The 24,964-nt window shown below is 33.8% G+C and overlaps 2 protein-coding genes across 2 annotated transcripts; both read left to right on the forward strand.

The window, feature by feature from the left end:
• Positions 6,315-9,155, forward strand: LOC105166282 (omega-hydroxypalmitate O-feruloyl transferase; the record flags this gene model as incomplete). Its single annotated transcript, XM_020695283.1, is given in 2 exon segments — positions 6,315-6,738; positions 8,115-9,155. Coding segments are annotated over 2 exon segments (1,372 nt in total), but the record flags the coding sequence as incomplete, so codon positions are not given.
• LOC105166284 (cyclin-T1-4) lies at positions 19,132-21,915 on the forward strand. Its single transcript, XM_011085590.1, is given in 6 exon segments — positions 19,132-19,349; positions 19,922-20,003; positions 20,379-20,511; positions 20,609-20,786; positions 20,945-21,096; positions 21,584-21,915. Coding segments are annotated over 6 exon segments (1,095 nt in total).

Below are 24,964 nucleotides of genomic sequence, written 5' to 3' on the forward strand. Positions count from 1 at the left end.
GACGAGGAGCACATGGCCTCGTTTCCCACAAAAGATGCTAATCTCATATCGCAAGGTATTATTCACTCTGATTTCATAAAAAACTTCACAGGTCTGTCATGAAAAGACTGTCTCGCTATGAATATGAACCATTGGGGCTTATAAGCCACTTAAGCTTATTGTCTGCAATTAGTGTGAGATCCTTACCTGAAAATTACATGTAATATACTTGGCGTTGGTTTTCATCCAATAAATTGGTCTATCAATTAGTGAAGATTCATGTAACTTATTGATATTAACAGAAAAGTTAAATGAAAATTAGTAGTTACCTTGTTTGACTTACTATTAATTTATTGTAGGTCAAACAAATCTTTTCTAATTAAATTATTTTTCTAAATGTAAAAATATACATCCTCACATGTATTAATATTCGTGAAGATTTATAAAGATAGTTTGATCATAAAAAATATTTGATCTGTAATAAGTCGTTCGGAGTAAGTATAAAAAAGCAAATATCAAGATATCTAAATGTAAACTTTTAAATCACATAGAATTTATGAATAATTACATTAAATTTCAAAAAATAAAACAATGTAATTATCCTATTATTTATGATTTTTATTTTTATTTTTGGAATGGATTATGGATTTCTTGAAGATCAAAATTTGATCCAAGAAATAATATAATACAATTAAAAAAGATTATAGTCATGCACTAGTGTTTACAGAAATTTGGACCAAAATATTAGTTATTAATTCAATATAACCATCAAACAATAATTCATTGGATTATATAAATAATAGATAATAATGTTCAAACTGATGTAACATTTACATAAATAATTTGATATTTATTGGACAAATAAATACATGAGTTAAATAGATAGGCAGCCACATCTTCTGGTACTCGAATATCAAACTTCATCTTATAAAAATAGTTTTAAAATATTCTATATAGATGTGGGGTATATTTTATGAAGATCATACAAAATTTTTTTTATAGGTATATATATCTACGGTTTTCAGATAAGTTCTAAGTTCGTTTAATTAATTCAATGTCTTTACAGTCCCGGTGCATCCTATATCCTAATAAGTATGAACCCACCGTGGACAATCGATCAATTTAGTGTTTGTGGTTCACGTGAAATCGTACAATTAGAAATTATTTTTTGTAAATAATCATCCTTACTTTTGCTACCCTTTACGATTTATCTGATTTAAGTACCGGAGGATTATAATCGAGGTCTTTTCAGTATGATTCTAATAATTATTTATTTTATAAGCTTTACTATTACAATAATCGACTCATATTTTGCTCATGAAAACTTACAATCACCTAAATTCACTTTTAAAGACCTTAAATTCGATTATTCGATAGTACAACAATATATTTGCCCTCCCCAAATCAAATTTAGTACTAATTAATAATTATGATATTGGGCAGTTAACATTTGTGCTGCCATACAAATTGGTCAAATTCTTATTTTGGTGTCCGATTAAAAGATAGTCTCTTTACGTTTTTTATATTTATCTCTACTTTCGTTCATCAATTTATCCATATTGTTCTCGTTCTGAAATGATCCACTGTATTTACTGTAGCAATTTATCTCTCAAAATAATGGTTCGATGCTACCCACTTAGGTTGTATCCAAGTTGGTGCAGAAATTGAAATATGACACAATTTATATTTATATTTTATAAAGTTCATAATTATATTAAACAAGTAAAATAAAATTTAAAGAAGTATAAACATGCAAATAATTTTTTTTCATAAAGCTATCTTGTTACATATTTTAAAATATAAATTATATACTCACTATTAATAAATTTTAATTACAACAATAATTTTTTTTTTGGAAAATACAAAAAATTTGCCATGTGTCAATTTCTGCACCAGATTGGTGGCGTCGAACGAGCCCTCTCAAACGGCCCACTGGCAATATTGGAGGGTTTGTAAATCATTGTATAAATATGAAAATATCTCTGAGAGTAATAATACCTCTTCAACCATTTATTTTAAAGTCCAATTACTCATCCGCACAACAAATCTGACCTTGCTGGCCTATAAACAAGCTATCAAACTCATAATTCCTACATTTGTACTAACCTAGCAAGCTCGATGCAGCAAGATGATTCATCAAACAATGAGGATTCCACATCATATATATATGTTCCCAGCATCTCGGGACATATCATACTGAAGAGTTTCCAACAAAATCTCCCTAAATCCACGGCGGCCGGCCTGTCAACAACAGGTAAAAAGACTTTGCAAATTTTGAGTTGACTTAGTAAGATTCGTTCAAGCGTCATATCCCCGTCCAAATAAGTTAAAATCTCAATTCATTTTTTTTATTAGTCAGCAAACCCACGCGAATTTCAATTAGTGTATCTCCTTGTAGCAACTGCCCACTGGATACTACTCAATCAACCTATAAATAGAGTCCATATTACAGTTAGAAAGGTAGCTTGTGCCATTCTGCATTTTAGGATCCTTCTTAATTTGATTTCAGGATTTCTTCAAAGATATTTCAACCAATAGGGTGTTGTTGGACTCCAATATGCATCACCCTCAATAATAAAAGATATACCAAAAATATTTTCACGGTCGTTAGATAAGGAAAAATTATGATTAAGTATGTAAAATCAGAACAAATTCCACACAACACTAGAAAAAAAATTACTATTGGCTAAAACATTAATTACTATGACTAAAAATCGTGATAAATAACTATTATTAACCACAGTTAAATAAAATCGATGTAAAAAATTTAGTTTTTTTCCTATAAAAAAATTATTTGTGACTTCTGTAGAATTTTATACACAATTGACAGACTAATTGGTAATTATTAAAAAAATTAAATTTTATTATAATAAATTATAGGTTAAAATTAGGATATATTAAAATTTGAACAAAGTAAATTGGAGCTCATTATAATATTTGGGAACAAATTATATTAATTAAAAAATTAAGTAGGACGTAATGGTAATTATTATAATAATTAAATAAAATTAAAAAATAATAATATTCAAATATGTAAAGAGGGTGAAAAGGCATGGGACCATCCCACGCCTCACCCCCTTTATATATATATATATATATATATATATTCACCCCCTATATATATATATATATTACACATGTTAATTCACACACACAAATTTATAAGAAAACACACACACACACTCGAGGAGAACAGAGGTATGGAAATTTTGGGTTTTATTTTATATTAATTTATATAATTATATTATTTAATTAGTTGATTTACTAAAAGTAGTTTATATTGTTCGAGGTAAAATTTAATTGAAACATTTTATGAATTTGACTATTTAAATTCATGTGTAATTAAATATCATATTTGACTTAACAATGTTGTATTTGATTAATTTTTTTTGTTTTTAACAAAAACCACCTAGAGTTGGGAGAAGCTTTTCGGAGTCCCCAATCTTTCTGTATTAAAATGTTGTATTTGATTAATTGAATCACTTGATTTGCTAGATTTAATCATTACTATAATTAATTTACTTAATTCTATCGGGCATATTAACCAAATACTTAACTATATGTATCGGTGTTTAATTATTTTATATAATAGCGAGGAATTGATAGAAAATTTATAGAACTATGAGAAAATTATATTAAGGAATATTAGGGTATTATATTTGAAAAAATATATTATGATTACCGAAAGAGAATAATGAGATTTTTATAATAAATTTAATTTAGAAATATCATTAAGAATGATAGTTATAACGAGGTGTGTGGGATTTGATAAACTAAATTCCTATGAGTTGATTGATAAATTAAATATATACTTGAGAAGTTTAAAAAGTTTAATTATTTACCAAAAATGAAACGGAAGGTTAAGTTTTGATATAAAGGGAAAATATTAAAAGATTTGGGAGTAATATACGAATATAATTTAATATTTTATTTAGAATTTATGATACTTATTATATATTGATTATACGTATTATAGGATGTAACGAGAATGTACAAGACTGAGCAGCCCTTTGATTACTGTACTCATTTGACATTTTGAGATAAGTATAGTTAATTGAATTTATATATATGTATCTACTTGTCAATATGTGAACTTGATCAGAAATTATCATGTATTTAGTTGAATTATATGATTGTTTGTGAAACGATAGTTATTGGTTGTGCCCATGGTTGAGTATACCACATATATATGTATGGTGATTAATTGTGAGATACCTCGATATTGTTGTTAAATAAAAATAAATGATGGAGTTGTTGTAAATAATTGTGATACGTTTCTATTTGATAATTGACTAGAGCTAAATTGTGAAGTTGTCAATGTGCAGATGATACACTGAAATGAATGTCGAACGGAGTTGAACTATGGAGTTGATAAAATGTGAATGATTTATTGCGATGAAAAAGATGAGTTACCTAACCTGGGCATATTCAATGATTTACGGTGATGGGATGTGACTGATGGCGAGCTGTATGCTGTCATGATGATGCGATATATGATATGAGAAAAATAAATATATAGCTAGGTACTATGTGCGAAGGGTATTAGGGTATTCCGATTAACGGGGAATATCCTGTGCAGCTACACACTGAGGTGTGTGTAAGGGTACCAGGTACTCTGTGCTGATGATTGTATAATATCGATTGAGATGATGAGTGCCCCAAAAACCATTGAATATGATTCATTTAAACTAAGCAGAGCCCAAAAAAAATAATTAATAATTAAGAGAATTAAACTTCAATGAGTGTAAATCATGTTGTGAATGGTGTTTGATTCTGATATTGGTTTTGCTTTATTATTGACATTATTACCTCATGATTTCATAAAATTCTGTGAAAAATATCAATTGATTGGTATTATTGAAATTGCAACTTCGTGACTTCAAAAAGAATACTGGTTGACTGTGGTCATGAATGAAATTGGTCTACATGCCTATATGTATATATATATATATATATATATGCTGATTAACTAATACTTACTGAGTTGACAACTCATCAATTTATCATACTTTTTTTTAGGAGATAGATTATAAGCTAGTCGTCAGCCGTATAGGTGGTTCGGCAGTGCCATCTTAAGTCGAGAGCTCTAGCTACATAGATACAATAATGTTATAACAAAAAATTGATGCAGTATTTTATGCATTTGAGGTTTATATAAATATTGATGAAATATGAGTTATCTTATCGGGATAAATATGAGTTTATTAGGATAATTGAATGTGATCACGGAGGGGGTGTCACATTATTTGCACAGTTAGAGCTAAGATAAAAATATTTTCCGTGCCTTTTTGTCATAGCAAATATTTTAGCCAATTTCATAAAAATCGCAAATAATAATCATGGCGTCACCATGATGAATAACTATTTGCTGCGACTACTAATTATTAATTATAAAAATTAGCAATAATTACATATTATATTTGATGTAGTGCAATAACCCTCAATAATCAATCTCGTTTATACTTAATTCTATAGTGTTGGAGCCTACTAAATGTATAAAAAAAAATCATGATTTTCTGGTATTCCATTATCAATTAATATTTTATTTTAAAAATTAGGAATCCTTTATAACAGTGCAATACATCTGGTCCATCAATAACCAATCGGACAACGTAAAGTTTGGCGATTTTTACCACCACTCCCCTTTCATATAACGGCCAATCCAACCAAGAATTTCTCAAGAAACTTTAAGGTAAAATAAAAAGGGAAAAAGAATGCAATACGGACATGTTAAGGAAAATGACCCGTGACATATATACATAGAGATTTAATTACGCTTATTTTCTTTTTTAAAATACGGAATTATATTTTCTTTTAAAAGAATTTTTAAATTACACTTATATTTCTCCCAAATTTTAATGTTTACATTTAATCATCTTTCATTACAGTTTGAACGAAAAATGCTGGCGTTAACATCTCATGTAATAATTTTATATTTATAAGGAGAAAAATAAAGGGCAAAACTAAAAATTTGTGTAATTTTTTTTATAATGCCAACATTTTCCTTCCAAATCCTAACAGAAGAGGTATAAACGGAGAATTTTCTAATAGGATGTAAGTATAATTATTTTGGGGGAAAGTATAATTTCATATTTTTTAGAGGGGGGTTACGTGTAATTAGTGGTATTTATATATATATATATATATATATATGACATGCAAGATATGTAAGATTGTGAAAGGTAGAGCTCATGAGTGTATGATGAGGCTGCCCTTTTTGTATCCTTACTCTTGGGTTGGAATCTGATAGTACGACTTCCCTATATCCAACCGTAGATCTTCAACTCATCAACCATTCTTCCCCTTCTCCCTACAAACCTCCTCCTCTTTCCCAGCTCGCCTGAGCTCCCAGACTGCATCTACGAACACCAGCCCACATTAGTCCACCCCATCACCCCAACTCCACATCACACTCTCTACCTCTCCAATCTTGACGATCAAAAATTCCTCAGATTCTCAATCAAATATCTCTACGCTTTCAGAAAATCTGTCGACAAACAAGCCCTCAAGCACTCCCTCTCCAGACTCCTCGTTCACTACTACCCATTGGCTGGGAGGTTGAGACGATGCGTGGAAGGCGATGATCATAAGCTGGAGATCCACTGCAATGGAGAAGGCGCTGTTTTTGCAGAAGCAAACATGGATTTAAGCGCTGAGCAGTTTCTTGAGCTTGCAAGAAAGCCAAACAGGTCCTTGAGGAAACTCCTCTACAGAGTTGAAGCTCCTGGCTTCTTGGATATTCCCCCTCTTGTAATTCAGGTTTGCGTTTAATCTAAGGTTCTTCAAAATTAAAATCAATGTAATTTAATTTATATTTAATGAAATAAGAATTAAAATCTTATATATGTATTAATAATGTTAAAGTTTATAGAAAAATTTTCGAAAAATAAAGTCTAGGGATTCCCATTTTTCAAAAGTCACTTTTTTCTTTTTTAATTTTTGGATGATTATTGAGAGAGAAATAATTGAAATTATGAACTTTCTCTTTCAATCATATTCCGGGGTGGTGATGTTTCCTAGACAGATGAGACATGTGTTGGTTCCCTCGGCCACTGACCGTGGCTTCTCCTCCACTCCTCCCTCTCCCTCACCCCAACCCCAACCTCTCTTTTTACTTGTCTCCCGGACAGTCCAACGCTTTTGCTTCAAAATTTTCCACAGGCGCTCTTCTATTTTAATTTGAAGAAATTCCTATTTTCACCTCTTCTCTATTACTTTTTTTTACCTGAAGAGGATTGAGTATATTAAAGAATTTTACTTTATACATTATACACGTTTTTATGTATAGTAATTGCGAGGAAATAGGATTTGACCCTCGTCAAGTAAAATTTAAATTTAATTAGAGTGATCAATCACGTAACAATTATTATATTATTATTGGGTATAGTCTGATCAGACTTGATTCGAAAGTTTTTGGTCTTTGAAAATTATTTTTTGGCCTCCTTGTGCAATTAATCTCTTAATGCTTGGTCGGCTGCATTAGTCATCGACAATGGGCAACAACATATGAATTATTACAGTTCTTGGAACAATAAAATTTGAAATATATAGATATATTTCACCAACTTAATCAAATTATTGGCAAAAGTAAGGAAATGTGTAACCAAACACGTAACAAGCAAATTAAGATTGGGACTAGACAAGGCAATATATATTTCTGATTTCTGTATGGACTATCAGCATTTTATGAAAAAGCCCCAAAAGCTGGTGACCCTACTTTACTTTGATGCCAAACACCAACTTGCCTTTGCCTTCCTTTTCACTACGATTGTTTGGTGAGCTTTCTTCTTGTCTCACCTTTCTTTCCTTTTTCTTTTTTCCTTTTTAAATTTAATTTAAATTATAACGAGTTTTATTGATTTTTGTCATAATTATAATTATTTATTATTTATTTAAAAGACTATAAATATTTTATTTGATTTAACGATCATTTAATAAATACCCACTCACAACAGCTTATTTTAGAGGGTATTTATTAAATGGATTTTAATTTTAAAATAATATTTAAATAATGAGTAAATATTTGTTAATTATGATAAATAGTAAGAAACTTATTGTAATTTTTTTTTTAATTTTAAATATTTTTACCCCTATAATTACCACAAATTGTTTTCACCTTTTTACTGTTGTAACAGGTGACGAGTCTCCGATGTGGAGGTATGATTCTCTGCACGGCAATCAATCACTGTTTCTGTGATGGTATTGGCACATCACAATTTTTACATGCTTGGGCCCACATGACCAACCAGTCTGATTCGTCCGAGTTACCGATTCCACCATTCCACTCTCGCCACGTGTTGAAACCCCGTAGCCCACCACAAGTTACTTTTTCCCATCCAGGGTTTACGAAGATTGCCACTGATGAATTTAATTCACAAACAGGCCCCAACATTTCCAAGTATTTGCAGTCTCAGCCACTTGTGCCTGTATCCATTACATTTTCACCCTCCCAGGTTCTTCACTTGAAAAGGCAGTGTGTGCCTTCTTTGAAATGCACTACCTTTGAGGTTCTTGCTTCCCATACGTGGCGATGTTGGGTTAAATCGTTGGGATTGCCTCTATCGATTCCTGTGAAATTGTTGTTTTCGGTTAATATCAGAAATAAATTATCGAATAAGATGCCACAAGGGTATTATGGGAATGGATTTGTGCTGGCGTGCGTGGGGGCCAAGGTTAAGGAATTGGTCGCACCCAACTTGCACAACGGGGTGAAGTTAGTGCAACACGCAAAATCAACGATTACTCATGATTACATACAGTCCATGGTTGATTTATTAGAGGATAAAACGATCATAACCGACATCTCGACAAGTCTAGTCATATCGCAGTGGTCAAAGTTAGGGTTGGAGGAGCTGGATTTCGGAGAGGGGAAGCCTTTGCACATGGGTCCTCTAACCAGTGACATTTACTGCTTATTCCTGCCCATTATTGGAGAGTCGAACGCAACTAGGGTGCTCGTATCAATGCCGGAGAGCATCGTAGATAAATTCGAGTTCTACATGACAGAATTTTCTGATATTGTAGAGAACAAGGAGGCAACGAACCATTATGGACTAGATAATCTAAAAATGGTTCCTACTTGAGTTGTACTTGTAATTTCAAACAATCCATGACTATTTAAATTTTACGATTCCTAATATATACTCTAATACCAAGATCGATTCTAAGTGTCTATATCCCCATCCTCATTGTACTAAAAAAAATCAAAATTAGAATTTCATTTTTACCATGATGAAACTAAGTTATAATATCACAACAAAGTGCTTGTCCAAAAAATGACAATTTTTTCTTCCTAAGATTAAAAAATATGAATGCACTTATGGACGGACATACACGTGCTTAATGGATAAATGGTCACCAACCAATTTCAAGAGATAAGTAAGATACTATGATGAAAATAAATAAATAAATGAAGGAATGGATGCTCAGGCACACAAAACTGAATATTTTTATTTAAAACAATGCTTTTTTCTATAATGATTATGCAATTTAACAAATCAAATTTGCACAACTAGTTTGAAACTTATCATTAGCATCATTAAGTTCATCATCATCATCAACTCCTTGATAACATTGTTTTTAATCTTTAGTGCTCTTTACTCCACAATGTTCATCCACAACCACAACCTCCACTTTCTTGTTTTTTTTTTTTTTTTCATATTTAAAGGAGTTTTTGGTGATTTTAGCAAATTAAAGAAAATTAGAAAGGAGGGTAAATTTGCTGATGATTAGGGATGAATTTAGCAAAGAATGAGATTTTTAAGTTCTTTTGATTTTAAAATTAACATTATAAACGAAATATTTCCTTGTTGTAATTAGAGATGTTGCAAAAAACTTCGTAGCTGGTTTTGGTAAAAAGTTTGAAAAGTTCCCTTCAAAATTTTATTAATTGGTAGAATTTTTAGCAAAATCAGCAACACAAAAACTCTGGTGAAATCAACGACGAGCTAATTATCAAGTAAATATTTTTTTCTTGCTAAATGTAAATTAGCAACATATTCCACTATTTTGCAAAAAGAATTGTGTTTTGTTAATCTATTATGTCTTGTAGTGAAAAACATACTAAAATTTATAGTAGAATAATAATTTAAGATTGCATGGAAGAAAATAAAAATAAATAAATAAATTACACGTATTTGAAAAAAAATAATATTTAAGAAGAATTTATATGGCCAAAGACTATTCAATCGTATATATAAAGAAGAAGATGAAATAATTAAAAATTATTTTTATTTATTAAAAAAAAGTCAAAACACCCATTTTCTTTTCTTTTCCCAATTTAGAAAGTCGAAAACTCATTTGACAAATTTCTACGAATAATTTATTTTAAAACTGAAATATTTGAAGAAGTAGGAATTAAAGAATATATGTATAGTTATATACTTTTCATCAGTATTATATATAAATATATATTATTTATTATTATTATTATTATACACTAGGTAGCTAGCTAGCCCACTACTAGCTACCTAGACCACTTTATAGATTCACATGAAAGATATTCTTTTTGAAATTAAAATCCTTAATATAAGACCCTACTTACGCATGCCCACATTCTTTCTTTACCTTAATTATTAATTAACGATTTCTTGCATTATTTTATTCTTAATCACAGTGTTCGTGGATGCTTACACCCTTTTCTTATGCTTTCATTAATAATAATTAAAGTGATAATAAATTTAGTTATACATAATTTAAATATATTTTTAATTTTCACAAGAATTTTATTACATACCTCTTATATTTCATTCATTAATTCAAATATATATTCTTATTTTCTGACAAAAATTTTAAAATTAAAAATAAAACATAAACAAACAAGCTGTTATAAACGCCTCCTGCCTTGTTTGAATTTGAGGATTTTTGGTGGCAATTTCAGGACAGTTTATAATAATTTCTATTTTTATGATGAAAATAACTTGTATAGAAAGTTATAATTAAATCAACTTAATTTGTAAAGCAAAAATTTAAAATAAAAAAAAAAAAGTTGAAGTTTGAGTCTAAGGTGTAAAAGTTGATAGAGAGCTGCTTATAATTTTTCAGGCTTAGAAATTAATTTCAGTCAAATAGTTTTAAAACAAAAACACTATTTTCAACTCATTCTTATCAATAAGATGATAAGTGCTTATGTCTATACTGTAGAATTAATTTCGACGAAATGAAAAAGATATATATGGTAGAATCGTAACGATAGAACACGACCTTAATTAAAATGCGTACATTCGTCTCATACACTATGAGAATGGTAAGAAGAGACATAGTTCACATCACAGAGGGGCTATAACTAGAGATATCGTTATTTCCAGTACATAAGTTCTTGTAAGTTGGAGTTTTACGAATCTAGGTATTTATTATGCTTTTAAAAATATTAACGTATTGTGTATTTAATATTAAAATAATATGTTGATTGACCTTAAAATATCGATGTATTTTATTTAAAGAAAAGAAGAAAATAACCAATAAATATCCAATAAATTAAGATTCTGATAGTCCAATTCGTCAAGTTGGCTAAGATTTTGTCGCTGACTCCCTCTTGATTCTCTGAGAAAAAGAAGTCAAATTAGAATATTTGGCTTTTGTAAAATCGTGCTATCTGTCGGAGAAATCGCAATCCCATGTGGTGTATTATAATAGTTAAATGATGGGATGGTGCCACTTTGATCAACTTTCTTTCATTCATTTAAAACGAATTTATCTTCATCATCACCCTAATTGCTTTTTTACATGTAATGCTTCACACTTTTTCAAATAATTTATTTACCACAAATTATAATATTACGAAATAAGAGCATAATATAATTTTTTTTAACCCTAAATTCTGAATATCTCAAATATATAATTCATATCATATGAGATGAGGAATATATTTTTAGGTTAAATTATATCATTTTAGACCAAATCATTCAAATGTGGCCCGGCCCATATATATTGTAAAATTACAACTGCAATTCTTGTGGGATTATTGTGATATTTTTCAGGGAGTATTTGTGTAAATTTTCATTTGAATACGTGATGTAGTTATAAATTAAACTAAAATCTCATGGGTGTAGCTATAATTTTGCAAGAAAAAACGGACTGCTTGTGTGTTTTGGTCTAACCTCATGGGGTGTTCATGTAATCACCCTATTTTTTTTTACTTAAATTAGAAAACCAAAGCCACTAACCTTCAATCACTACTTTTGGGAGTAGTGTGATTTGCGGCTCAATTGGTGGCCCATCGTATTAGATGTTACTCTCCTGATTTTGTATGAGGCTCATAATTTTATCTGAAAAAACAATCTCGTTAACGAGATGAGATATTGAAGTTCATAAATCGCTCAAGTTCATTTTATTTGTATAACATAGGTAAAATGAAGTAACAACTTTATTGGTCGAGTCCATAAACTTTATAGACACTACAAAAAATCCAAAATAAATTAAAGTAATACGTGTCACTTCATATTTGTACGTAAATTTAATTTTGGACCAGTACATTTTTTATTTCACTGGAAAGAAACAAATAGCTGCATCTCATCCTTTTTTAATATATCAGTAGGTAGTGATTACCTTCTTCATATTTCCATTAATTAAAATAAATAAATAGATAATTACATTACTCTATAAAATTTTGATATAATTATACATATATTTTATGTGATTTGAAAAAATATTTATTTTCATAAAATAAAGAAATTCTTTCGTTAATCAAACTTAGGGGTGATAATAGGACATGGGTGGATAATGGATCCTAAAACTTAGAACCCTATTTTTATATAATATATATATATATATATATATATATGTGTGATGGGGATATTATCAAAGCACGAAGGTCGAAGCGTATGGTCGCATGCTTAATCGCAAATCGGGGTGAACAGAGGACATTTAGGAGGTCGCGTGTTGTGGACGCATGGTTGATCGCGGATTGGAGTGTACAGAAGACATTAAGAAGATCGCACGGTGAGGTCGCTGGGTCGTTAGTGACCCATTGTGGCTTGATGACGTCTCTATCGGGTTGGGGTGACCCGGATCCGACCCGCAGATTAGACCGGACAGGTGTCATCCCTTTAAGCTGCTTAGTCATTGCATGCGTGACCATCGAAACGACACCTATCCCATGGTGGGCCCAGCCCTTCTCCTATAAATACTCTAACTTTCGAAGAGAGAAGGTACGAATTACACACATATCTTGATCGCATATTTAGATCGCATAGTTTTCCTTCGACCTTAGCCTGACTTAAGCATCGGAGTGTCATCGTCGGGACGAACTCAACTAGCTTTGTTTTATTTCCAAATCACAGGTTCGGATCGGTGACGTGGGGAGGTCGTGGTCGAAGATCGTGACCGAACGTGGGAGGTCGTGGTCGAAGATCGTGACTGAACGTGGGAGGTCGTGGTCGAAGATCGTGACCAAATGTGGTCGAGCCGAATCAGTTTGGCGCCATATGTGGGAACGATTTTGGAGATAAAACATAAAGCTTAAAAGATGGAATGGTCGGAAGGTAGTAGGCGGGCTATAGAGGAGACCCGGAGGGCGGGGAAAGAAAAGATAGTCCAATTGACACAGGGAGAGTTGCAACGAATGATGGAAGAAGCTAGTAGGAATGCCATCCTGGCGTACGAAAGAAGAACACAACCTCTTGAAAATGAAACAGCCAGGAGAAAGATAGTACGTGAAAGAGAAACCGAGCGGGCTTATGAAGGAATGAGTAGGAGAGCTCCCGAAAGGAGGCGCGCGGTCGCCCCTTCTGAAGTGGGGTCTAGCTCTCAAATTGGATGGCGGAGACGAGAACCCGCAATCTCGAGAGCGGATGTTGACAGTGTAGGTAGACAGATCCATCTACTGGGGAAACAGATTGATGAATTGAAGCGAAGAGGAGAATTAGTCACTCAGAACAAGAACTCACCATTCTGTAATAATATCTTGAGTGAGGTTGTAAACGCGGCTTTTAAGATGCCTGACTTGCCAAAGTACGATGGTTTAAAAGACCCGCAAGAGCATGTCTCTGCATTCGATTTGGTAATGAACCTTTATGGACAATCTGATTCCATAGAAGCAAAGTTATTCGTAACCACCTTAACAGGAAAGATGCAGGAGTGGTTCACAAGTTTGCCCGCTAGGAGCATTAAATCGCACGAACAGTTGGTACAGAAGTTTGTTTTTCATTTTGCTAGCAAGAGGAAACAAAAAAGATCTGCAACGTATTTATTCACCATCAGGCAAAGGGATAATGAGACCTTGAAGAATTTCATGGGGAGATTCAATAATGAGACTTAGAGGTTTAAGATTTGAGAATTGACATGATGGTGAGTATCTTGATTCACGGGCTGAAAAAAGGACCTTTTGCTTCTGCTCTAGCTAGAGACCCACCCACCAATGTAGAGCAGTTAATGCGCCTGGTGCAGAAATACATAAATGAGGAAGAAATGAACGTTATGAAAGATGGTGAATGGTTGGGAGGAAGCAGAGGTCGTGATCACGACCAAGGAAAAGAAGGGAGCAAGCAGAAGCTGGATCGAGGTCGAGATATGCAAGGACGCGAAGAAGAAAGACCTGCCCAACCAAAGTACCACAAGTACACGCCGTTGATTACCTCTAGAGAACAAGCGATGAAGATGATCGAGGATAACAGTCTGCTACAGTGGCCTAGTAGAGCTAGAACATCAGGCAGAAGGGATTCTAGGGAATATTGCAAGTTCCACAGAGATAGAGGACACGACACGGAAGATTGTCACCAATTGAAGGATGAGATCGAAAGATTAATCCGACAAGGGTACTTCAGAGAGATCGTGTTCGAGGCAAGAGATCGTGGTCAAATATCTCCAAGCAGGTCGCATGGCAGGTCATCGAGCAAGGACAGATAGGAGCTCGATAGCATAAAAGGAGATAAACGCTGTCGATAAAAAGGATGACTCGGGAAAGTGGGTACGCAAGTATTTTTCTTATTTTCATAAGTGGATGTTAACTCTTGCAGGAAAAGTATTACTTTGCTTACATTGCAAATTATGGATTACGTATATAATTGCAATGTTTGAGAATATCTGCATCTATGTGACTGTTTGTATGAAATAAATAGCTCTTTTTTGAGTAACTTGCATTGCAATAAAATAATACGCTAGCTGCAAAAGGTGTAACTGTGAAAAAAATCCTCCAAATACGTGACCTGAAAAAGGTGCGACCAGGCGTTTGAAGACCACTAATATGCAGCCTGAAAAAGGTGCGACCTAGTGTCTGAGAAAGACCATTCGATCTGAGAAAGATCGCAGGATTTGCAAAAGATCACGGGATCTGAGAAAGATCACAGGATCTGCAAAAGATCACAAGATCTGAGAAAGATCATTCGATTTGGGAAAGATCGCAGGATCTGGTGTCTGAAAAAGACCCAGCAAATGCAACCTGAAAAAGGTGATCATGCGTCTGAAAAAGACCAACAATGTGCGATTTGGTGTCTGAAAAAAACCCAACAAATGCGACGTTTGGATTACGAGGGCTGACGTTTCGATTACCAAGAGACCGTTAGAACTTCAAACCTTAAGTGACGTAAGAAGATGGGAGATGCGACCCAGTGAACTATCATCCGACCTTCGTTAAAGAGATTTTAAACTTTTCCCAATGCAATAAATTACATTTGGAAGAAGTGGGGGAATTGTGATGGGGATGTTATCAAAGCACGAAGGTCGAAGCGTATGGTCGCATGCTTAATCGCAAATCGGGGTGAACAGAGGATATTTAGGAGGTCGCGTGTTGTGGACGCATGGTTGATCACGGATTGGAGTGTACAGAAGACATTAAGAGATCGCACGGTGAGGTCGCTGGGTCGTTAGTGACCCATTGTGGCTTGATGACGTCTCTATCGGGTTGGGGTGACCCGGATCCGACCCGCAGATTAGCCCGGACATGTGTCATCCTTTTAAGCTGCTTAGTCATTGCATGCGTGACCATGGAAACGACACCTATCCCATGGTGGGCCCAGCCCTTCTCCTATAAATACTCTAACTTTCGCAGAGAGAAGGTACGAATTACACACATATCTTGATCGCATATTTAGATCGCATAGTTTTCCTTCGACCTTAGCCTGACTTAAGCATCGGAGTGTCGTCGTCAGGACGAACCCGACTGGCTTTGTTTTATTTTCAGATCACAGGTTTGGATTGGTGACGTGGGGAGGTCGTGGTCGAAGATCGTGACCAAACGTGGTCGAGCCGGATCAATATATATATTACTTTTCTTCACTTATAACCCTGTTTTTCTCTTCCCTAAATAAGAATGTGCTAAAGTTTAAGCATTAATAAAAGACTATATAGTTTTATTTATTAATTTTTAGATAGTCGTTCAACAGTTGATGAATTAAAAAATTATCTTATAATATTAACGATGAAGAAGATGAAGAAATTGCTATTAATGTATAATTGCTATGCTGGCGGGGCGGGTTCTGGTCCATCAAACATGCTTCGTTGCTACACCTAGTCAAAATTCAGTAATTTTCTCGATATTAGCAAAAAAAATTGAATGAAAATTTTTATTTACCTCGAATTGACTTACTACTAACTTATTGTAGGTCAAACAAATCTTTTCTAAACCAAACTACTTTTATAACAATGAAGATTTACCTTTTGATATTCATTACCGTGTGAAAATGTATAATAGTTAGTTTGACTAGAAAAAAAGTGTTTAATCTGTAAAAAGTCAATAATAAGTCAATGAGGGGTAAATATCAATAAATTCAGTGAATTTTAACTAACAGATGAATCTATTTGTCAGATAAAAGTAAATATTAAGGATACTAATGAGAGTTTATCAAATTATAACAAAAATTACGTATAATTAAATGAAAAAAGGTACCCCAAACAAAATTAAACTAATGGTGGAGTGACGTATAAGATGGGCCCAAGAAGGAAATAGGAGCGGTGCGGCCCATTAACATGGTTGCATTGGGCTGTTTATACTCGGGACGTTTTAGTTAGGGGGCGCGACTGATTCATCCTCTGCTTCCTATATTACGGATGAGTTGGCTGCTAACTCAGATTCTCTTTCACATGTGGTCATTGATCTTTATAAGGAAAGTGAAGGGACCAATAGGATTTAGAGAGAGAATATTCCTACACATCAACTGATTTTTGAAAATTCCTGAGGTTTATAACGAAAAACCCCAAACCCCAAATCATGCAAGACATTTGTATTAGGGTTCTTCTGGGCCGCTATCTTCAGCTGTAGCTCCCTAACAGAAATCAAATTAGTGTTCTGAATTTTGAGATTGTTTACAGGTTTGTGGTTTACTTCGTGGTGCCTTTTACTTGTCGTTGCCTAGTTACTACGACAATTGTTTGTTCTTTGCCATGTTGGTTTTTAATTATTGATTTGCTCTTTCCTTCGTTTGGTAAGATTTAATTTTCGCTCCGCAGCTTCCGAAAATTTTTGTTTGACGATTGATGCTTTTCTTTTATGTGTTTTTTTGATTTCTAGTATGATATTTGATAGTTTGATGTTATTATTTTTTCCTGGCTTTGGTTTTTCATTCAGGTCAAATACTAAGAACAATGTGTTTATTTCAAATCTAAATGTTGCCTTTAAATTCCTTCCTGCTTTATGCTTTTTATTGGAAAAAAGTTTTTCATATACTTGATCTGATTACTACATTATTTGAGTTCTCTGCTATAATAATTTTTTGTTGAAATTATGGTAATACTGAATGAGAATTTGAAAGTATGCGGCCTTCAAATACTTGGTTTTTGATTTAGTTAAGTCCACTTGACATAGTTATGTTAAGATGTTTGCTGTCGGCAACCCCATCGTATATTATTACGTAGTAACCTAATCTTTCAAGGGTACTAATAACATGATCATATATGATCTGTTTTTAAGTTTTGTGTTGATCACTTTGATTTCAGTACTTACAAGTTTTGGCTTTCCAATTTGCTAATGCAAAAACCTTCAACTTATCAGCAATTGTATTGTTGTTATATTTTCTGCTTTTCTTTCTACCGGTGACAAAGAGAAAGAAACCATGGCAAGGGAGATTGATGGGTGTTGAATCCACGAAAAATAATTCCTATGAATACTTTTATAGATGTGTAAGTAGGGTCGAATCTACAGAGATTGGTTTTAAATTAATTCCTTCAAAAATGAAAATAATTAGGGGGAGTTTTGATTGTGAAGAAGAATAAAACCAAAAAGCTAATAAAATTAGAAGAGATAAATATAAGAGAAGAGTATTCCAGTTAAAGACAGGATCATGCTTAATTCCACAGTCGATCATAGATGCAAAGATAATAATTATTCATAATTGATAAATTGGTTATGACCATTGGTACGACCTAATGACCCCACATTTCCTTACCTTGTGGATAGTCAAGGGACGTCTGTTGACTAAATCCCTAATCAGTAAACAACCTTGGGAACGTCCTCAAAATTTAATTTAGTAACAACATTAAGAATTAGAAAGGCCCAATTCTAACCAATAAATTCCCACGAGGATTTATTTAAATTAGATTGTACATTCCCCACAACATAATCGAAAACTTCTACATAATCAATTATGTTGTGTTACCACTAGTTATTGAACTAAATAAACAATTACGAATTTGCAAGTTCAATTGGCTAGGCAAATATTCTTGACAATGAATCAGATTATTTATAATAAAAGCACAGAGAACAACACAAATACCAATATGAATAAAAGTAGAATGCATAAATTAGATCTCACAACTCGTTGGATTTAAGCATTCACCAAGTCTTCAATCGGAATAAGAAAACTAGCTAGACATGCTAATGGAAGAACACATGAAAAGAAAAATAAGAAAATATTATAAAAACGTAGAGAAATAGAAGAGTTCAAAAGTTGTCTCTTAAAGTGAATTACATCACCTATTTATAATAGCTAGATACCTAGTTCTATTAGGATTAGAAGTAGATTTCTAGTTGAACTAAAAGACTTATAGAGATAAAATTATAATATTAGTTAGACTCTTCCTTCATCAGAGGTAGTCCAAGCAGCTCCAAACTCTTGCCAAAAATTGAGTTTGAGTCTTGTTTGAATTTCCATTTTGATGCTTTTCTTTATTTTCCAATTCTTTTGTCCTAATGCTGCAAAATAATATTTAATTAGGAGCATTTGGTCACAAAATAGGCTAAAATATTATATGAAATAAGCACAAAATGCGATCCTATCAGAGATGCTAGGGAATCCTTCTCATGATCAAGTTTTAGATGATACAACATGCATGTGCTCACAAGAAGAGTCACTGTCTCTTAAACCCAAATGGTACTTCACAAAAGAAGAAATAGAGGAATGTTCTCCATCAAGGAAGGCTGGTATCCATTTAGAGCATGAATCACATTTGCAGAAGTTATACTGTTCATACTTACAAGAACTTGGCATGGAGCTTAAAGTGTAAGCTTTGACATACTCTATGCTTTCTATTGTTTCTCTCAGTTATTTGCCTATGATGCCTACTGTGAATCCAATTTGAAACTTCGACATAATCTATGCTGTCTATTTTTCTCTCACTTCGTACTATATGATGCCTAATATGCATCCAGTTTGGTGTCATTCATTTCTTATTATTCTTGATCCTTCTTCCAAATCGAAAAAAAAAGGTAACTAAACCAGATCCTTTAGTTATGGCCATATCTGCTATCGTTATATTAATATTTGATAGTGATGAAATTTGAGTTAGTACGTTTGAGAATAATCTCATCATATTTGCCAAAAAGAAATCTTAAGATGTGGCACGTGCATTTTATATGCATCTGGTTATACAAATAGAAATTTTTGTGCTCGATTTCGGTGTTCTTGGTGTCTCATTGGTGTTCTCTGAAGTCTTAACTTTTTTATATCATCTTTGAATGTAATACATTACTGTGATGTACTCTTTTTAATCCTTGTTTCTATATGAATTTTTCTCCTAGTTGCCAATCTTTTAGCTGTGTTTGAGATTTTAATTTTTTTTGCTTAACTTTCAGGCCCCAAGTGACCATAGCTACCACAATTATGTTATGCCATCGATTTTATATGCATCAGTCTCATACAAATAACCATTGGCAGGTAGAAGTGATTATCCTTCATCCTGTTCTTTGCTGTTTATAAAGTGATCTCTTTTTAGGCAAGCATGTTCTGCTGTGTAGGCTGTGTTGTCTCATAAGAAGTTTTACAATCTTAGATCATCTATTTGAACAAATTTTCACCTAGCTGTCAAAATATATATGGAATGTAAGCATTTTGAATTCATGATCTGGAAAAACTAATGAGTGGTCTTTGAATCCATAAAGTCCAGCGACAACTATGGGGATCTTTTATTTGAGATTTATTAGAATTCAAAATATAGAAAGTGATGATAAACATGTCTTGTTCTAGAAACCTCTCTAGATTCTTGCTACTCTTTTTCTGATGCTCATGATGAGTGTCGACGCTATTTTACAGGCAATGGCAAATGCTAGCATGTTCTTGACCTGCAAACCAGAAGACACACCAAGTTGGCTGAAAGATCTCACTGTTATGGCTTATAAGTTAATGTATAGGTGGGATCCTTCAGCTCAAGAAAAGATCAGGCAGAGGGTACGACAACCTGATGCTAATATTTTTGGGCTAATCTCCATATCTTTTCAAAATATCGGATACTTCCTCAACTTTGATTCTTTGACTAAATATGTCGGAAGTTTATGAGAAATAGAAGCAATTGATCTTGCTGGGGGAGCAACTGATTTTAGTTACTGTTGCTTTTGATCTCAATATTGAACATCCTTACAAGCCACTTGTTGCAGCTCTGAAGAAGTTGGAAATTTTACAAAAGGAAGTTGTAAAACTAGCATGGAATTTTGTGAATGACTGGTATGTGTTTTTTCATATCATTATAATCAAGTGATCATATCGATTGAGAATTTTATATTTATACTTTACGAACTATTTCATCTCCATGTTTACAACAATTATCATTATGTCTCATTATGTCGATTTGCTAACCAGACTATCATCTGTGAAATATTTAGGCTCCGCACAACTCTGTGCTTGCAGTACAAACCACATTATATTGCAGCAGGTTTGGTCTTCCTTGCCGCCAAACTTCACAAAGTTAAGTTGCCTACTGCTAATGGGAAGGCTTGGTGGATGTGGTTTGATGTTTCACCAAAACAATTAGAATGTTTGTTATGTATTTCCTCATTTACTTTTTGTCCTCCTTTATTAATATTTCACTTGTATTTGCATGACATCGAATAGATCAAATAGATACAAGGAGCATTATTGATAACATGTTGATGCCGTGCAGATATAGTTACAACTTACCATATAAATTGCTCATTTGCTTATCTCTTATTCAAGTTGCATTTACTTGAAAAACTTGTGTCGATTAAGCAGTCTCTTTTACTTCTTACTTGTATATTCATTCCTACACCACTTTCATCATCTCAGTAGCTTCAACATTTGCCACCTCTCAAAATAGCGAGCTTAGCCCTTGTTTCTAACTTTCGCAGAGGTCATCCAACACATGCTTGGTCTGCTAGGACAGGGTAGTAAACAAGGAGTGCTTCCCTCAAGCGAACCAAAAGGCGAATTAAGAAATGTGTCGGGAAAGAGAAAATCAGACAGCTCTCAGTTATGCATTTCAAGTGCATCAATGGTTGAGTAAGATTCAAGCAATAATCCAACGGAAACTGCTGGAATAATTTCAAAGTCTGCAGCAGTCAAATGCAATAAAAAACAGCCAACCTCTGATGCTAATGATACCATGCAAACAACCGAGAATTGCCTGAGTGACTCTGGCAGTGCAAACAGTGTTGTCAAAGATGGTGATACTGAACTTATAACTAGAGACTCAAATCAGGAATGCGGTTGCAAGATTGTTTCTGTTAAAGAAAGATGCCAAAAAATCGACATTACTAGAATAAGAGAGAGATTGAAGAGGAGGAAATTGGACAGAGTCGAAAAGAAGAAGTGGACGGCAACTTGGAGAATGAGATAACTGGTGAAGCTTGGATAGAGAAAGAGCTAGAAAAGGGGATAGAGTTGGTATCTATGTTGTCTTAGAGTCGGCACATGAAACTTTGTGGAATTAAGGCACGGGAAAATTAGTATCGAGGATAGTGTCCCAGAATTTGTGCAACTGCGGCTTGGGAAACCTTCAGCTGATAATTATGGTCTCATCATTCCTTTTGTTGTAAGTACAGTAACTAAATCATATATTGCAAACAATCCTTTTATGTATAATTTTGTCTCTCCTTATGTTATATATACACACAAAATTTCTGAAGTTTTAGTGAAGGGTGGTAATATTCTATAGATTATAACAGATTTAATTTAAGTCGGGTTTATGTATAGGGTAAATGATAAGGGGTTTCCTAAGGTGCCTTGATTACTAATATTCACTCTCATGAAATTATAAATATTAGAGGCTCATAGTGTTGGAAGAAACTTATACGGTTAAGGGCATGCTGCGATCGGAGGTTGTTTACCGCATTGGTGATGGGCGGGATTTTTATTTATGGAGGAACCCTTGACACCATCTAGGCCCTCTTATTGAGAGAGTTCCCCATGGACCTAGTGTTACGGGATTGCAGGAATCCAGTAGGTTGTGGGCTGTCATTCATGAGGGTCAGTGGCAATAGCCTTCTATCACTGACTTCGAATGTCTGGAGATCTTGCAGGTACTACCTGTCATTCACGTAGGTAATGACCGAATTTTGTGGCGGTTCTCGAGCAATAATGTCACCACACAAGCCTACCACCACAAAAGTAGGCTGGTATTCACTACTTTCTGGACCTCTAAAAATTTCTCGGCACATGTTCATTCTCTGGCTCGCTATTCAGGAAAAACTTGCTACGACGGACAAGCAACGGTTATCACATTTAGGAGGATGCATCCTATGTACTGAGGACAACTTGGAGACACACACGCATTTGTTCTTTTATTGTCAGTATAGTAGACGTTGTTTGTGTAGGGAATAACCCTCCAGTGGTATACAAATCACCTAACCAACTATTACACTCGAAATGGAGTACGAAACTCCTTAATATTTACAGGCCGAATATGAACAGAAAATCATTACAGAAATAATCGAACAGTTACAGTAAAATAAAGAAGACAAAAGACCTATTTGAATATGGCTCAGGAGATAGAGCCAAATCCAATATTCCGAGGGACACGGTCACAAAATACCGGACCCAACAACCCAGCAAATATCACGGTTACACCAACACCGACGGTACCCAAAACCGAACTCAGATCACAAAGATCTTTACTCACACAGAACCGACCACCAATGCCCACTACTCAAGCCAGGAAACACACAGAAATATTTCAGTGGACGGGAAGAAGAAGAAAACAGATTTCTCTCACGCGAGTCATTCACCGTTGGAAAGAAAAGGGGGCTTACTATTTAAAGGGTTAAAGTAACGGCCGGAGTATCAAACCGTTAGGCGGTTTCCAGAAGAGCCATCGGTTGGCTCTTGGAAACTGCCGGTGAACGGTTGCAACTGCCATGGTCGGATGTAAGGGGGAGAAGAGAGGAAGCGGCGTAAACCGAGTGAGAACGAGAGCAGACTGATTATGGTTTAGAAGAGGGAGACTTATATATCAAGTCGAGTCGGGTCGGATTTTGGACGATGGGTCGGGTACCGGGTAGAGAGCCTCCCAAGTGATAGTGGGCTTAGGTTGTGGGCTTCGGATTTGGGCCATATAATGCTAACATACCCCACCTTGGACCAAATACCCATTTGGGTAGGTCTGGGGTTTTTGGATCTGATTTTCTCATCATTGCCAATAAATACTCCATGGTTGTACCTGCAATATAAAAAACACTAAACAAAACACAGAGGTATCAGTCAGGATTTAACAGGAGTATTTTTAAGCACTTACCGAATTTTTCTATAGGCAAACACTTAGTGCCCATGTCAGCAGGATTTTCATCAGAACTGATTTTTTCTAATTTTATCAAATCCTTTCCCACAATGTCACGAATAAAGTGATACCTAACATCTATATGCTTTGTCCTATCATGAAATACAGGATTTTTGCATAATTGAATGGACGATTGACTATCAGAAAAAATCACAGGTTTTTCCTTTAAAGAACCAATTTCAGTTAACAAACCATTAAGCCATAATGCTTCTTTAAATGCTTCAGTAGTAGCAATGTAATCTGCTTCAGTAGTAGATAAAGCAACAATATGTTGGAGTTGGGATTTCCAGCTAATGCATGAACCACAAAATGTAAACATATAGGAAGTGGTGGATTTACGACTATCTCTATCGTTAGCATAGTTAGAATCTACATAACCAACAAGTTTTGCATTTTGAGAATATCTAGAGAATTTAATACCAACATTTACAGATCCACGCAAATAACGAAGTAGCCATTTCAGAGCTTCCCAATGGGGGGAACCGGGATTAGACATGTATCTACTTATACAACTAATAGCATAAGCAACATCAGGTCTAGAGCAAACCATTAGAAACATAATAGAACCAATCACATTTGAGTAAGGAATTTTACTCATTTTTTGAATATCACTTTCTGTTTTAGGACTTTGATTTTTACAGAGCTGAAAGTGAGCTGCTAATGGTACAGCAGCAGGCTTAGCATTTTCCATTGAAAACTTTTTGAGAACAGTCAAAAGGTAGGTTTTCTGATTTAGAAGAATAGTATATGAATATCTGTTACGACTAATGCTCATGCCAAGAATCTGTTTAGCATTACCAAGGTCTTTCATTTCAAAAGCATTGCATAAATCTTTTTGTAACACATGGATGAGTTGTAAACTAGGGCTAGCGATTAACATATCATCAACATATAAAACTAAGAAAATAGGAGCATTATCCACATATTTGAAATAGAGACAATGATCATGGTTACTTCTAGAGAAATTTAAAGATAACATGAATACATCGAATTTTTTGTTCCATTGACGAGGAGATTGCTTTAGACCATATAAGGATTTTTTCATCAAACACACATGATCAGATTTAGACTTATCAGAAAAACCAAAAGGTTGTGTCATGTAAATATTTTCATC

Source organism: Sesamum indicum, linkage group LG7 (assembly GCF_000512975.1).
Source record: "Sesamum indicum cultivar Zhongzhi No. 13 linkage group LG7, S_indicum_v1.0, whole genome shotgun sequence".
NCBI lineage: Eukaryota > Viridiplantae > Streptophyta > Magnoliopsida > Lamiales > Pedaliaceae > Sesamum > Sesamum indicum.